General features: G+C 27.9%; 2 protein-coding genes across 2 annotated transcripts in view; one reads left to right on the top strand and one right to left on the bottom strand.

The window, feature by feature from the left end:
- Positions 1-10188, bottom strand: part of LOC117167524 (transmembrane protein 53) — a 48301-nt gene extending 38113 nt beyond the window's left edge. The window contains exon 1 of the mRNA XM_033352529.1: positions 9994-10188. The gene's annotated coding sequence lies outside the window, so the exon portion shown is untranslated. The remainder of the gene's footprint in view (positions 1-9993) is intronic.
- Positions 10189-10293: 105 nt separating this feature from the next.
- LOC117167533 (thioredoxin-2-like) overlaps positions 10294-14316 on the top strand; it is a 10624-nt gene continuing 6601 nt past the window's right edge. Inside the window, exons 1-2 of the mRNA XM_033352539.1 lie at positions 10294-10430; positions 13849-13965. Coding sequence (XP_033208430.1) covers positions 10407-10430; positions 13849-13965 — 141 coding nt within the window. The 5' untranslated portion in view covers positions 10294-10406. The remainder of the gene's footprint in view (positions 10431-13848; positions 13966-14316) is intronic.

Below are 14316 nucleotides of genomic sequence, written 5' to 3'. Positions count from 1 at the left end.
TAAAAGTATTATTTTCAGCAAATAGTTTTTGATAATTATTTTGTACGCTGACAGCTGAAATATAATTAATATGAAAATAAAAAATATTTTAGGCCTAGGTCGAATACGTGCTAAGAGACATCGTGCAAGACAAGAACTTAATTTCTTTTCATTACGTTCATAAAAATAAAAATTTATTTATTTATATCTCAAAAAATTGTGCTCGCCCAAGAAGAATTTGAAATATATTATTTGTAATTCTATAATATTTACTAGACATATGCATTGCGCAATTTTTCTTTTTTTGCTAAAGTTTTTCAAAATTTGGAAACTTAATTAAAATATGTTGCAAAAAAGATGTATTCAGTGAATTTTTTAGATTTCAGAACATTAACTTAAACATAATTTGCCCCTATCCAACATTTTTTGTAGAAACTATTCAAGACGCTGAACAAAAAATACGATTGTTGAATTTAAAGAATCGTCGACAAAGTTGCCTTTATAGGAAAGATTCCGAGTATACATCTATTATGAGAAGACGAAATAGATTGAAAATAAATCTAGGCAAAAGGATTAGGTCTTGACTCAAGATGTAATGTCAAATGTGCCAAAATTAAATACTGAAATATTTTTGAAGGCTTGATAGTCAATTCCATATTCAATTATTAAAAATTTATTTCTAAGTGAATGCCATACATGTCAATTTTAAACTTATTAATAATTTTTGATACAGCTTAAATTTGACAAAAAGCGAATTTTCTTTTTGTAATAAATTTAAAAGTTTAATAAAGTTATCAAGTTTTTGAATAATTTAAAATGTTACAATTTAAAGTAATTTCTAAAATTTTACTTGTCTGAAAAACGGGTTTTTTGCAGCATCAAAGACTGAAAAATTATAATATAATATGTTTTTTAGTAGCATTATACTAAATAAAATAAAGTTTGTTTTCTAAAAGTAGTATTTGTTTATTACTATTATAATTTGAAATAGTAGGGCATAGCTCAGAAGAACTGGACAGGCCCTGGCAAGTTAGCCCTAAGTAGAGCAAAAGTCTGCAAAAGCGTTACGCGCCATGTATGGCTCTTGTCAGTTGTCCCGAACAGGGCCACGCCAAAACTAGGGAAAACTGGTCAGTGCCTTGCCAGGCCCACGTTTACATTTCTACACGCGTACTGACAGGCTAAGCAGTGCATCTACAATGCCTAATTATGTTCTCCCCCCCCCCTCTCTCTGCACTCTATTACTATGCGATCTCCGTAAAAAATGATTTTTTATTAGAGTACTGGTTTTCGATAAATACATACTTGGATTCAATACGAAATACCTAGAATCAATGAAGCAGCTATCCAGAGATGTTATCTAAGAGTTGAGCAATTATTGAAAAATTCATTGAACTTGTCATAAACAAATGAGTGCATAAAAATTGATTCAGAGTGGTTAGCAGTAATTTGTTAATTGATTCGTATTAAATTTAAACAATTTATTGTAAAAAACCTATTTTTTAAATTTAAATAATGAAAGATAGTGAGAATTTATTATTTAATAAACAAATTTTATAAACTATAATTTACAGCGGGTATGTATGATGAAATAAATCAAGTTTCTTCTAATGAATCGGCCAAAAATTAGACGAGAATGTCACTTACTTATTAGATTTAGCCATTCAAAGACAATTGATTATTGCTTAAACAAATTAAACCAACAAATGCACTGTCTTGTCATTTTTTAATGTAAAAACTTGATTCTTTCATCGCACTGAATGTATAAATAACTATTTCACAGACCTTTAGGGGGCTTACATGACAATTAACGATTTTCGTTGTTAACAACAATTGTTTAAGCAAATTTTTATGATCTTATACATTTTTCATAAATAAATGGCGTTTCTATAAGGTATTAGCATTCTGTTAGTTAAAAATGGCTCAGTGTTACCGGCTGATAATAATGGATAATCATTTTTAAACATCTTTGTTATCAACGGAGATATTAGAGCAACTTTGAAATAAGCTGACGAGAACCTCTTTGAAATTATCCTATTTTGTATTTTCGACATTTTAATCTGAAATAATTTAATTTCGATATTCTTTCATTTGACAAAAAATTGTTTAATTTTGAACGCTTTAACTTATAAATTATAAAATTTCAACTCATCTCTAATGTGAAATTCTTAAATATTCAACATTTTAGTCTTCCATTTTTAGTGCTTTCATTTATAAATGAGACAAGTTCAATCCTCCTTTTCATCCTATTCGAAATATTTTTCTTTTTTCAAAATTTTGCCTAATATAAAATTGTTTGATTTATAACGTTTTCAACTCAGAATTATTCAATCTAATTTTGGATATTCCAAGCGTTTTTAATTCGGACTGATTTTTAAAGTTAGTAATTTCCAAAATGCCTGTCTCCCCAAATTACTAGCAGTTGATTCGAAAAAAAATCCACAATAATTCTTACCTTAAAAAAATATTTTTGTTTGTTTGAGAATTTTAGAGAAGAGTGAGGAAAAATTAATTTTCCAGACAACTTGTATAAATATTTAACTTCAAATTTATGTTGTATAATTTTCGTATCAGAAAGAGAGTGTAAATTCGTTTCTTGTGCATAATTTTTTCTGTAGTAAAAAAATGTATTGCCAATCAAAGTGAATATTGGGAAATCTATTGCGGAAAGTACAAACATGAGTCAGAATATTAAACTGAGAATTTGCTTGATTAGCTGAACCAGTCTTAGGAATTACAATTTTTAGTTCGCTCGTAAGTTTGAGCGAGTCTTTGAGTTTTTGATATTTTGTATTTAAATACGCAACTTCTCAATCATCTACAAATTTTAATTCGAAAAAATGCACTAATATCAATTATAGTGACTGGATTATTAATAATAAAAAGATAATAAATAAAATATATAATTAAAATTTTTAATTAAAAATAGTTCTTATATGTTTGTGGAAAAATGCGAAGTCATTCTTTCGGTTTCAGTCGTGATGTAATGAATAACGATTAACGTTTACTCAGTTGCTATCTGAGTCATTTTGCTCAATTCCGGTTGTGACGTCACATTCACAAGATATATTTTTCCAGATTGCACGCAGTTTATTCCATAAAAAACCCACAATTCTGATTTCGAAATAGACAGTAATTTCTGAAAAATGTAAATTTTCGATATTTAAAATTGCCAAAAAAATACCGAAAACGTTCATAAACGAATGTTTCTTTAAATTAAAAATTTCCAAAACAATAACACAATTAGGTCATGTTTAATTTTTTCTATATGAAAATTATGTTTCACCTTGCATTCGCACATCAAAATTTAAAAGATATTAATCAATCTTTTTGTTCATTGTTTCAGGATTTTAAAGTCGGTTTTTGAAATGTCGGTCTTTCCATAACTTCAAGAACTATTTGTTGGTAAATGTATGTCAAACCAATTAAATTATCAAATATAAAACATAATTTTTAATAATCTATACGGTTATTAAATCAAGGTGTCACAGTTTTCAATACAATATTTTTCGTTATTTGAAATATTGTTGAAGCAAATAAAAAATAATGCAGTTTTTTTTTCATTCATTTTTCATTCTATTGAAAACAAGAAACTTATATTTCTGTATTGAACGGTTGAAGGTTCAATTTAAATAAAAGGGGAATTGTCAAGGTCAAAAACAGAGTAACTGAAATATGCATTCACTTTCGAATCGCTAAAATTGATACATAAACATAAAAAAATATGATTTGGTACTTGTTATCTCGCGAACAGTAAAAAATGGAAGGTCATCAATTTTTATCGTTTTCATGATATGACAGTTTAGAAGCTTTGAAAGCCAGTAGGTGTGATTTTATTATTTATTTAAAAAATTTTTAAAACATTAATTAAACGACATACTTTTTATGTAAAAAAATTATCATAAAATTGTTAAGAATATACTGATTACGTGATGGTACCTTCATGTTCTAAAATTAAAATTTATTTAATTATTTTTAATTATTAAATCATTCATTTTTGTAAATATTGAGCTTTAAATTTATTGATTATAATTTTAATTTTAGAATAAGAAGAAATTAGTATCTTGTAGATAATTTTTCCTGTATTAAACAAAATCTATCATCGATGAGAGTGCATAATGGGAAATTTGTTAAAGAAAGTACAAAACTGAATTATGCAATTTTTAGAATTTTTATCTGATAATATTTAATTTTAAAGATTTTGAAATTGTTCTATTTTCGAGATTTTAATCTGAACTTATTCAATTTAGAGATTCTACAATTAAGCATAAAAGACAATCGAATACAAGTTCAACTTCTTTCTAATGAAATTATCCAATTTTTAGAATTTTAAAGTTTTTAATTTTGAACGGTGAAAATGACAGTTTTTTTTTCTTTACACAGAAATCTCGTTTTTTTTAAATGTATCCCATCAAATTGAATGTCACTTAATACTGCATGATATTATACTTTTTTATTTTTAATTAGTTTAATTTTTGGGGCCTTGAAACTAAACTTTTTTGCTTCAAAGTCTCTATTAAATCTTTCGAAATTGCATCATTTCAGTTCGAAAGTCTAACTTTGAAAATTAAAATTCTAACAACTTTGAAAATTGCCTGGGTTTTTAAATTCTACGAAAGAATAGAATATCAAGTTGAAATATTGAAAATTTCAAACTTAACTTAAAACAAATTCTGAATTAAAAGGCTTAAATGAAGTGCTAACAATAAAGGATTTAAAATTAAAACTTAAAGAATTGTGTTGTTTAAATGTAAAATAGATAAAAATATCTGAAATTGATAACACAATAATTAAATAATTCTGTTTTTATTTCACCAAGTAAAATTTAAATGGTTAAATAAAGTTCGGATTTGTTCAATTTTTAACGTTTCATACTAGAAATTTAAAAAAATTGTAATGTTTCTTTTATCAAATTTTTACTTCATTTTATCGTTTAATTAGAAAGATTCAATTTTGAAGTTTTTAATTGCAATAGTCTCCCTTCGGAATAGTGAAACTGACGGTGTATTTACGTGTTATCTATCTTAGAAAAATTTGACTAGTCACTTTTACTATTAACTAATAATTTCTTATGCAATAAAATTTTTGAATCTTAAAAATTTCAGAAGCTTTCACTATGAAACATTCAATTTAGTTCTTAATTTTAAATTATTCAATTTTAAACGCTTTTAATTAGAAATATACAAGATAAATTCTTTTGAATTCTCCAATTTTAAAAATTGTAATTTGAAAACATTCCATTTTTAGCGAAAATCTTCTACCAAATTTGTATCTATTCTTCATAATTTCTAATCAAATATTTTTAAAGTTTAGATGATTCATTTTTTAAAACCTTTAACTATTTCTTAAAGAAATAGTCCTTACAATCTTTCCGTTTATATCTATATTTTTTCTACAATCTTATCCTTTCTATATATACAATTATTTACAACTATTTACATAAAGTGTTATATCTAGTTTCTTATTTCTATTCCCTGCCCTAACGCAATTTAGGACTTATTAGCAAAATAGTGAGCAATCGAACGAAAGCGAGAGTGCAAGCGAGAGAGAGAGCATGAGAATGCAAACGCATCTTAGTCTACTTAACTTTTACCTTACCATTCCTTACAATTTTTACGCTTCTAATCTAAGCGACTTCCATTTTCTTTTTCTTTCACTTTTTTATACCTCCATTTAACTTCTTTCAAGTGCATTCTTTCATTCTCTCTCACTCGCTCCTCAAGCACCCTCCAACTCCTTCATCCATTCTTCTCCTAATCCATCTTCCCCTAAAATCTTAACCACATTTTCTTGCCAGCTTCCTTATCTTCCATTCCTCTCCTACATCCTTCCCATACATGCTCCCATGTTTCCTCCTCCTATTCACATATTCTACACTTTCTGTTCTCTTCTTTTTCCCAGTACATCCCCTCCCTACCTCGTTTCCCAATCTAAATCTTGCTATTCTGGTCCACCTTCTCTCTCCCCATCCCTTTTCTAAATACTTTGTCACCGCTTCCTTTTTTATCATCTTATACCATTTATTGTATTTTGATTCCTCAATCGCCCCCCCCCCCCATCTTTCTATTAATTGTCTTTCCCTCTCCCTTTTTTCCAATTCTTCATAGTTTACTTCAGTCCCGTCTATTATTTCTCTATCATTAAGGAACTCCCTCCTTTCTTCTTCCCATCTCGTTAATTCGATCGCCCTCCCTCTCCTCTCTTCTACCTCCATCAAACACTTTCTCGCCAACTCTTTTCTCTACTTTTTTAATTCCTTTCTGACCTCATTTTTTTCTCTTTGCAGTCCTCATCCCACCCACATCTATTGCCCCTTTTACTAACTTCATTTTCGTTTGTGCACTCTAATCCTATTTTTATTTCTCCTATCATTTTTCCCACCTCCTCGTCCACATTTCCCTCTCCCATTTTGATATTTCTTATCTTTGCTCTAAACTTTTCTTTTCCTACCCTTGACCAATCCCCTTTTCCTACACTTTTTACATTTGCTCCCCTTTTACTCATATTGCTATTGCTTGTTTGTCCCTCTAATGTCACTATTAAGGGAAAGTGATCCACATCAATATATTCACCTACCTCTAGTTTCTTAACCTTCTCTCTTAACTCATCATCCACTATCACATAACCAATACCGTTCGTCTTTCACTTCCTGAGCGTCTATATTCTCCTTTTTCATCCCCTTCTATATTTCGTTTAAGATATACCATCCGAACTCCTCCAAGCCCTTCAACAACTTTTTTCCCTCCCCATTTAGTACCTTATCTTTGGATTTTCTTCCTCTATTTTCTCCCCATTCCCTTCCTCCTTTGTCTCTTGTTATCGCATTGAAATCCCCACCTATTATCAGTCACTTAATACTGCATGATATTATACTTTTTTATTTTTAATTAGTTTAATTTTTGAGGCCTTGAAACTAAACTTTTTTGCTTCAAAGTCTTTATTCCCCATTGTGTCAAATTTCTCATAAACTCCCTATCCTTTCCCTTCAATCCTGCTATATTCCAGTAACAAATCTTCCATTCTTCCCTACTTTCGTTTCTCATATTTTTTTCCTTCTTACTATTTCTTATTTTCGTATCTTCCGTTCCTTCCTCTTCTAGTTTCTTTGCACCTCATTTCTTACTATCTGTTCCCTTCCTTCATCCCAATCCCACCATACTCCATCTATCTGTATTCTCCCACACTTAACCCATGTTCTCTTCCCTTTTTTCCCTCTTCCGCTATTTTCCTTAATTTATACTGCATCTTCCTTTCTACCCATGTCAAATCATCCTCTATTCTCTCTGAACTACCATATAATAACCTCTTTTTTGTCATCACCTCTCTCTTATGTTCCCATTTCTTTAGTTTCACCAGTACCATTATCTCCCCTCTTCGCTCTTCCCTTCCTACATTTCGCATTTCCTCTATCTCTTACCTTAGCATAAATCCTTTTTAGTACTTCGTCAACCTCTTCTTTTAGCTCCTTCCCCTCTAATCTTATAACCTTTATCACTATGTTTAATTTTCTTTCTTCCCTCTCTTTCCTTTCTATTCTTTGTTCTATTTTTCTCAGCCTTTCCATCCCCTTATTCCCACTCTCGCTCCGACCACAATCCCCGTTCGAGTTTAGAGTTGAGTATGAAATTTTCAATATTTCGGAAAATTGTCGAATAAAAAATAACTCATTTTTTAAATCCTATATTTAAGAAAGTTTAAAAATAAAAAACGTTTAAAATTAAAACCCAATAATTTAGAAAATTTTAATCTAAATTTTTTAACTTAAAACTGCCAAAGATTTAATAGTGAAAATGTCCGGCTATTTTGTATGCCTAAATTTGAAATTACAGCATTGTAAAATTCGAAATTGGAAACCTCCAAAAATTAAGAAATTTCAATCCAAATATTTTCAGATTTTAGCTTTTGAAGCAAAAAACTTTAGTTTCAAGGCCTCAAAAATCAAACTAATTACAAATAAAAAAAGTAAAATATAAGGTAGTATTAAGTGACATTCAATTTTATTCGATAAATTTTTCCATACCAAAAAAAAAACGAGATTTCTGTGTAAAGAAAAAAAACACTGTCATTTTCACTGTTCAAAATTTAAAAATTCGACAATTTCATTAGAGAGAGGTTGAACTTGTATTCGATTGCATTTTATGGTTACTTGTAGAATCTCTGTATTGAATAAGTTCAGATTAAAATGTCGAAAATAGAACAATTTTAAAACCTTAACAATTAAATATTATCAGATAAAAATTTAAAAAATTGCATAATCTGAAACTTAAATTAATTGAAATGTATATTACTTTAAACTAAAAGTGTTTAAATATTGCATCACTTTATATTTGATTAAAAAACATAATATTGTTTTCCCCAAAGAAATAATTGAAAATATCAACAGATAGAACAAAATTGTAATCCTATACAACTGATTCCGTTAACGAAGCAAATTCTTAATTTAAAATTATGACTCATGTTGGTACTTTCTATAACAGATTTCCCATGATTCACTCTCATCGATAACACAGGCCCACAAAAAAAAACAAAAGCGTCTGTGCAATTGACCAGACCTATATATTCTTATGTATTTTTCGACGCTGCATCCGAATTTGCAATAAAAAAGTAGGGTCCAGCTACTTTTTTATGGGGTTTTTTATGGGTTTACTGAAAATTTAACTATTTGTTTGAAAAATTATATAATTTTGTTATTATGTATTCAAATCTCTTAAAAAAATCATGTTTTTTGGCTTAAAAGTTCAACCTCTTTGTTGAATATGAGTTGCAAATTTGTCTTTATTGCTTGATAATCCATCATTCTTGTTTAAAAGTTCACCTTTTTAGTTGAAAATTCATGTGCTTTGTAGAAAATTCGTCTTTTTTGGTAGACAGTTCATCCTCTTGATTAACAATTTATGTTCTTAGTTTAAGAGTCGTCTATTATATTGAAAAATCATCACTTTTGCTATAAAATTAATCTTTTTTGTAAAAATTGGAACTGCTTTGTTAAAAATTTAATTTATTTGGTTGAAAATTCAACATGTCATTTGAAAATAATAAATTTTTGTTTATAAACAGAAACATCTGTTAAAAATCCCTCTTTTTTTGTTCTATAATTAATAGTTCTTTGATAAAAAGGTTTGATTATTGTATTTTTTGACAATTTTTAAATTATTTAAATTCGAAAATTTTATATTAATGGGGAATTTTCTTGTACCGATATTTTATAATTCGGCCATTTTCTGCCAGGAATTGGTATAAAATTACTGAGTTATAACAAATTCGAACCAGAAAATTCAAAAATTTAAACAATTACATTTTTCAAATTAATTAAATTATTACAATTAAAATTATATTACAATTATATTTTTTATTTATAAGACAAAATTTAATTATCTATATTCGGCGATTTTCTTTCGGGAATTTTATTATTCACGAATTTTACAGTGTCGGTTAATTTATTTGTCGGGATTTTTCACTCGTCCCACAATATTGCCAAATTGGGAAATTCCCGAATTGTTTTCAAACAAAAATTTTCATCCTGAAATATATATTTTTTAACTACTGTTGTTTTAAATTCAAGAAATAACTTTAAAAACTTTAAACATGACAAAAACTTTTATTTGATACAAATATTCAATTATTGAATTTTTATCAAATTTATTAAATTGTTTAAATTGTATAAATTCGGGAATTTTCAAATTTGGTAATGCTATCAATTGCTGGGAATTTTATTATTCGTGAATTTTCAAATTTTGCGGGATTTTTCAGACGTCCCTTAAAAATTTGGTTAATGTCAACTACTTAAAAATTTTAATCGTACAATTTTAGGCGATCTTATTCAGAAATTATACAATTTTACATCCTTTTCGTTCAATTCGAAATATTTTCCTTTGTTGAAAATTACTAGTGTTAAATGGTTTGATTTAGAACCTTTTCAATGCAAAATGATTAATTATTAATGATAATTTCTTACTGCTAGTAAAAAAGAAATAAATTAAAAAGGTGCTTTGATCAATAAGAAATTATAATTACCTCCGGTCAAACTAAATCAACTCAATTACTAAATAACCCAAAATAAAACTGAATAAAAAAATTTCTCCATTAAAAAAGTCTTCGGTTCTTCTATACTTCAGTATTTGTTGTAGATTGTTGAAATAAACTTTGCCACCTCACTACAAAACAATTACATCGACAATCACTTTTTCCCCGTAATTATTGTCTTGATTGTCTTAGTCAGCTGACGGCTTTCGTGACCCTTCGGGTATTTCCGGAGCTGTTCGCGCTCAGAACACTATAGTTTCTGCTACACGCCGCCGCGCCCCGGTTTCAAAAGGCGTCGCGACGCACTGTAGTTATACCAGTCTTGCAGTCTGCTTCATATCATCGTCGAGCATTGTGTTCGGACGTCCAATTTTTTTGCGAAAAAAGTCGAAAAGCAAGTGAAAATGGTTCTCGAAGTTAAAGATGCGGTAAGTGCGAATCTAAATTATAAAAAGGAGCAAAGTGTACAGTTTTTAGTGCTTTGGAAATGGTTAATTTCTTGGATTACTATATTTTTATTAGCGATTTGCCGCTAACCTTGAGAGGGAAAGTACGTTGTACACGGCATCGTGGCAACCTTAAGATGTTCGATTTCTCCTTTAATAAGTCATTAATTTTTCCAGTTTCGAATCTGATACCGGGTTTTCCAGGATATCTTAACGAATTATTTGTGGAAATAGTTTTAAAGAGAAAGTGATTTATCATACCAGGAATACTCGTGACCTAATTTTTTGTGGTTATGTACGTTATTGATAATTTACATAATTTAGAATTCTGGTCATTTAGATGATGAGATAAGTAACATGCGAGGGAAATATAATCAGGATAAATCGATACTTTGTGTGAAAGCTTTTACTTATTCAGAGTTTAATATTTGTTTTTGGCGGCGTTACCAAGTGCAAAGTGCACATTTTTCTGGAGAAAGTGTATTGACTAGCGTTGTAATTTCTTTTCAGTATGGAATTCCGATCAAATCTTCCCGAGATTTATTTTATTTTTTTAGAATTTCAATATTTTCAAATGAAATTTGTTTAGAGTTTTCATTTCAAAGAATTTAAGTTCTAAGTTCGAAAATTTAGGAAAGCTCTTTTCGATGTTTGCTTGAGATAGTTTATAATATTCTAAGGTTAGATCGAATTTGAAAGTGTTCGAAATTTAGGGGCGCAAATGGAGAAAAAAATATTATAGAAAATTTTAATATTAGAATTTAATCCAAGTTTAAGAATAAAGAATACGGTAATTCCCTAAAGGGCAGGGAATTACCATAAAGAATTATAATTTAGGCTAAAGTCTATGTTATAATTCTTTACGAAAATCCCCCCACAAGAAAAGGGAATTTCTGTAAAGAAATATAATTTTCACTTCAGAATATGGAATTTTTGTAAAGAATTGTAAGCTCTTGAAAGTGAGGAAATTTCCATGAAGGATGATAATTTTTACTTTGGATTTTCGTTTAATTTTCAAAATTAAAAGTGGAAATGACGTCGAATTTATTTTTAATCTTCAAGAAACTTGACTAAATAAGAAATTTTGTACAATAACAATTATAAATTGTGGGATATGAGATTTCACTTAAAAAAATTAAATTAAATTATCCAGTTTGTAATTTTTAATTATTTAATTTTGAACGCTTTTAAATATAATTAATACAATATCAATTCTCTTGAAATTTAAAATTTTCAAAATTCGAATTGGATAGTATTCCATTTTTAACGCTTTGAAACTGTCCTATTTTCGAAAACCTTCCACTTCAAAAATGTTCTATTTCCAATTTTTAAGCCTACATTTTAATTTAAAGAATTCTACCATGCAGTTTTAAAGATTTAAACAATTAAAAATTAGAAGCATGTAAAATCGAAGATTTTTTATGGCAAACATCTTTAGTTTATCAACTGTGAACATAAATTAATTGATGATTTTTTTAATTGAACTGTGCTTTAAGATTTAAAAATTGTTTTATTTGACGTTTTTAATTAAGAAACAACAATTATTTAATATTTAGGAAAATCTGACTGTTCATTTCAAACCAGTCATTATAAATTAAATATTGAAAACAAAAAAGAAAACTTAACTTCGAACGTTACGAATTTAATTGCTCTATTTAAAAAAATTTTTAAGTCAAATTGTTGAATTTTAATGTATAAAAACAATTGAAAAACGATTTTAAATAATTTAAACGAAATTTCTGCGTGCATCGATAAAATCCGTCTATTCATACCTGAATTTCGGTGCAAATAGTCAACAGGCAAATTTGTAACCAAATATAAATTTTGACAGATTGCGAACAAAAAATTTTGAATTTTGAAAGGCTTCAGTAGAATAAAAAAACATTTCCTCGGAATCTTATTATTTATTTTTTTTTGAATAATGGAATTATGAAAATCTTTTTATTTTGCAGGATTTAAAAAATATATTTTAGGCAAAATTCGAATCATTTTCATAATAATTTAAAATTTAAAATCAATATGTAAATTTTTCAAGATTTTGAAATATAAATTTTAAGTAGTTTATACAAAAATGCAATGTGTAAAAGTTAGAGCATTGAAAATGATAGCGTGGATTTATATTGTTGGAATAGAATCTAAATTTTTGTACATCATAATTTATAAAAGCTTACAATTTTTAATTTGGCAGTTTAACTGCATTTAATGCAAAATTGTTTAGCTTAAAAATTTTAGTAGCTTCCTTTTTATACGTGTAAATTATTGAGGATTTAATTGCTAAACTTTTGAATTAAAAAACGTTTAGCTTTCAGTTTAAAAGTTTAAAATTCATTTTTCCCGTTTTGAGTGCTTCAATTAGCAGCTGAATTTTTATTACTTTAAATGAAAAAATTATTGGCTTTAAAGTTAAATTTTTTAAAATTTTATTGACCGTGAAAAATGTTTGCGAACCGGAAAATGATCGGGAATTTTGTTTGTTTCATTAAAACAGACACCCTGAAGTAGAAAATAAAAAAAAATCCTTGTTTGAATTCAGAATAATGATTCTTTTACAGGATTCTCTGTTCCAAATCAGAATTGTGATTTTCATGACCGAAAATCATATGTTCTAACTCTGAGTTATAATTCTTTTCCACAATTCCCTATTCCAAACCAAAAATGGCCTGGAATTTTTAATCATCCGGTAGATACACACCCTAATTGCGGAAAATTAAAACTTTTGAAAATGTTAAAATCTGAAAAACATAGGGAAAGATGTTTTAACATTAAATTAAATAATATTTTTATATCATTAAAATTATAAAATGTATCAAGAGGAATACTTCAACGTTTGTTTGATTCATTATTCATTTTTTTTTATTTAATAAAGTATGTACAGGTATCGCCATTTTGTAACAAATCTATTAGAAGCATACTAATGGGTCTTCTATAAAAGTTGTATTTAAATTAACTTTTAAATATTATAAAATAATATACTAAACAATATTGAAAACTTTCTAAATTTAAAAAATTCAATAATTGATAACAAAATTATGTTTTTTTTTCATAAATGATAAGAGAAAGATTTAAGCAAGTTATTCTAAAATTGGATTGATAAGTTATCAGAATGAAACTTGCATTCCTTATCATCGATGATGAATTTATTTCACAATAGGTTTCCTCAAGTTTTTGTAAAATTACGCTTTTCCAGAAGTATTTTATTTTCATGAATAAAATCTGAACTTCATTCTGTTTCTATTTCGTGAACTACCCACAGTTAAAATTCAAGATTCGATTTAAAAACTAAATAAAAAGCGTTCCAATTTAATAATATGTCTGAAAAATAAAAATGTGAATAGTCCTTAAAGTAAATATTCGTCCCATAATTATAATATTAATTTTTTGTTAATTATTAATATTACAGGCACATCTAAAGACTCAGCTTACTGAGGCTGGAGACAAACTTGTGGTCATCGACTTCTTTGCAACATGGTGCGGGCCTTGCAAAATTATTGGACCAAAACTCCAAGAACTTTCCGAGGTTAATATTTTATTTTTTACTGTATCTAATTTTTAATTCCCTAATGCAGTTTTTAAATATGTTCCCTTTTGTTTCTAATTAAACTTTCTTTAGAAAAAAACTGTTGATTTTCCAACATTTTCTTATAGATTTCACAGAAAATCTTTTGATTTAAAAAAGTTGTATATTATTATTCTTATTATTACACCATTAAGCCATTTCCCTTTCGGGGTAGGCGTGACTCACTCGGCATACTCGGCATACTCGTGACTCCTGTCCTGGCATACTTCTCTAGCTTCTTTTATGTCCATGCATTTTTTCATGCAGGCTCTCGTGTTTCTGTGACTTCTTATGTCTCTTCTAAGTAGGGTC

The sequence above is a fragment of the Belonocnema kinseyi genome, chromosome 1 (genome assembly GCF_010883055.1).
Source record: "Belonocnema kinseyi isolate 2016_QV_RU_SX_M_011 chromosome 1, B_treatae_v1, whole genome shotgun sequence".
NCBI classification, from domain to species: domain Eukaryota; kingdom Metazoa; phylum Arthropoda; class Insecta; order Hymenoptera; family Cynipidae; genus Belonocnema; species Belonocnema kinseyi.
Note: the sequence above shows the minus strand (reverse complement) of the source record. Positions and strands in the feature narration are given on the sequence as shown.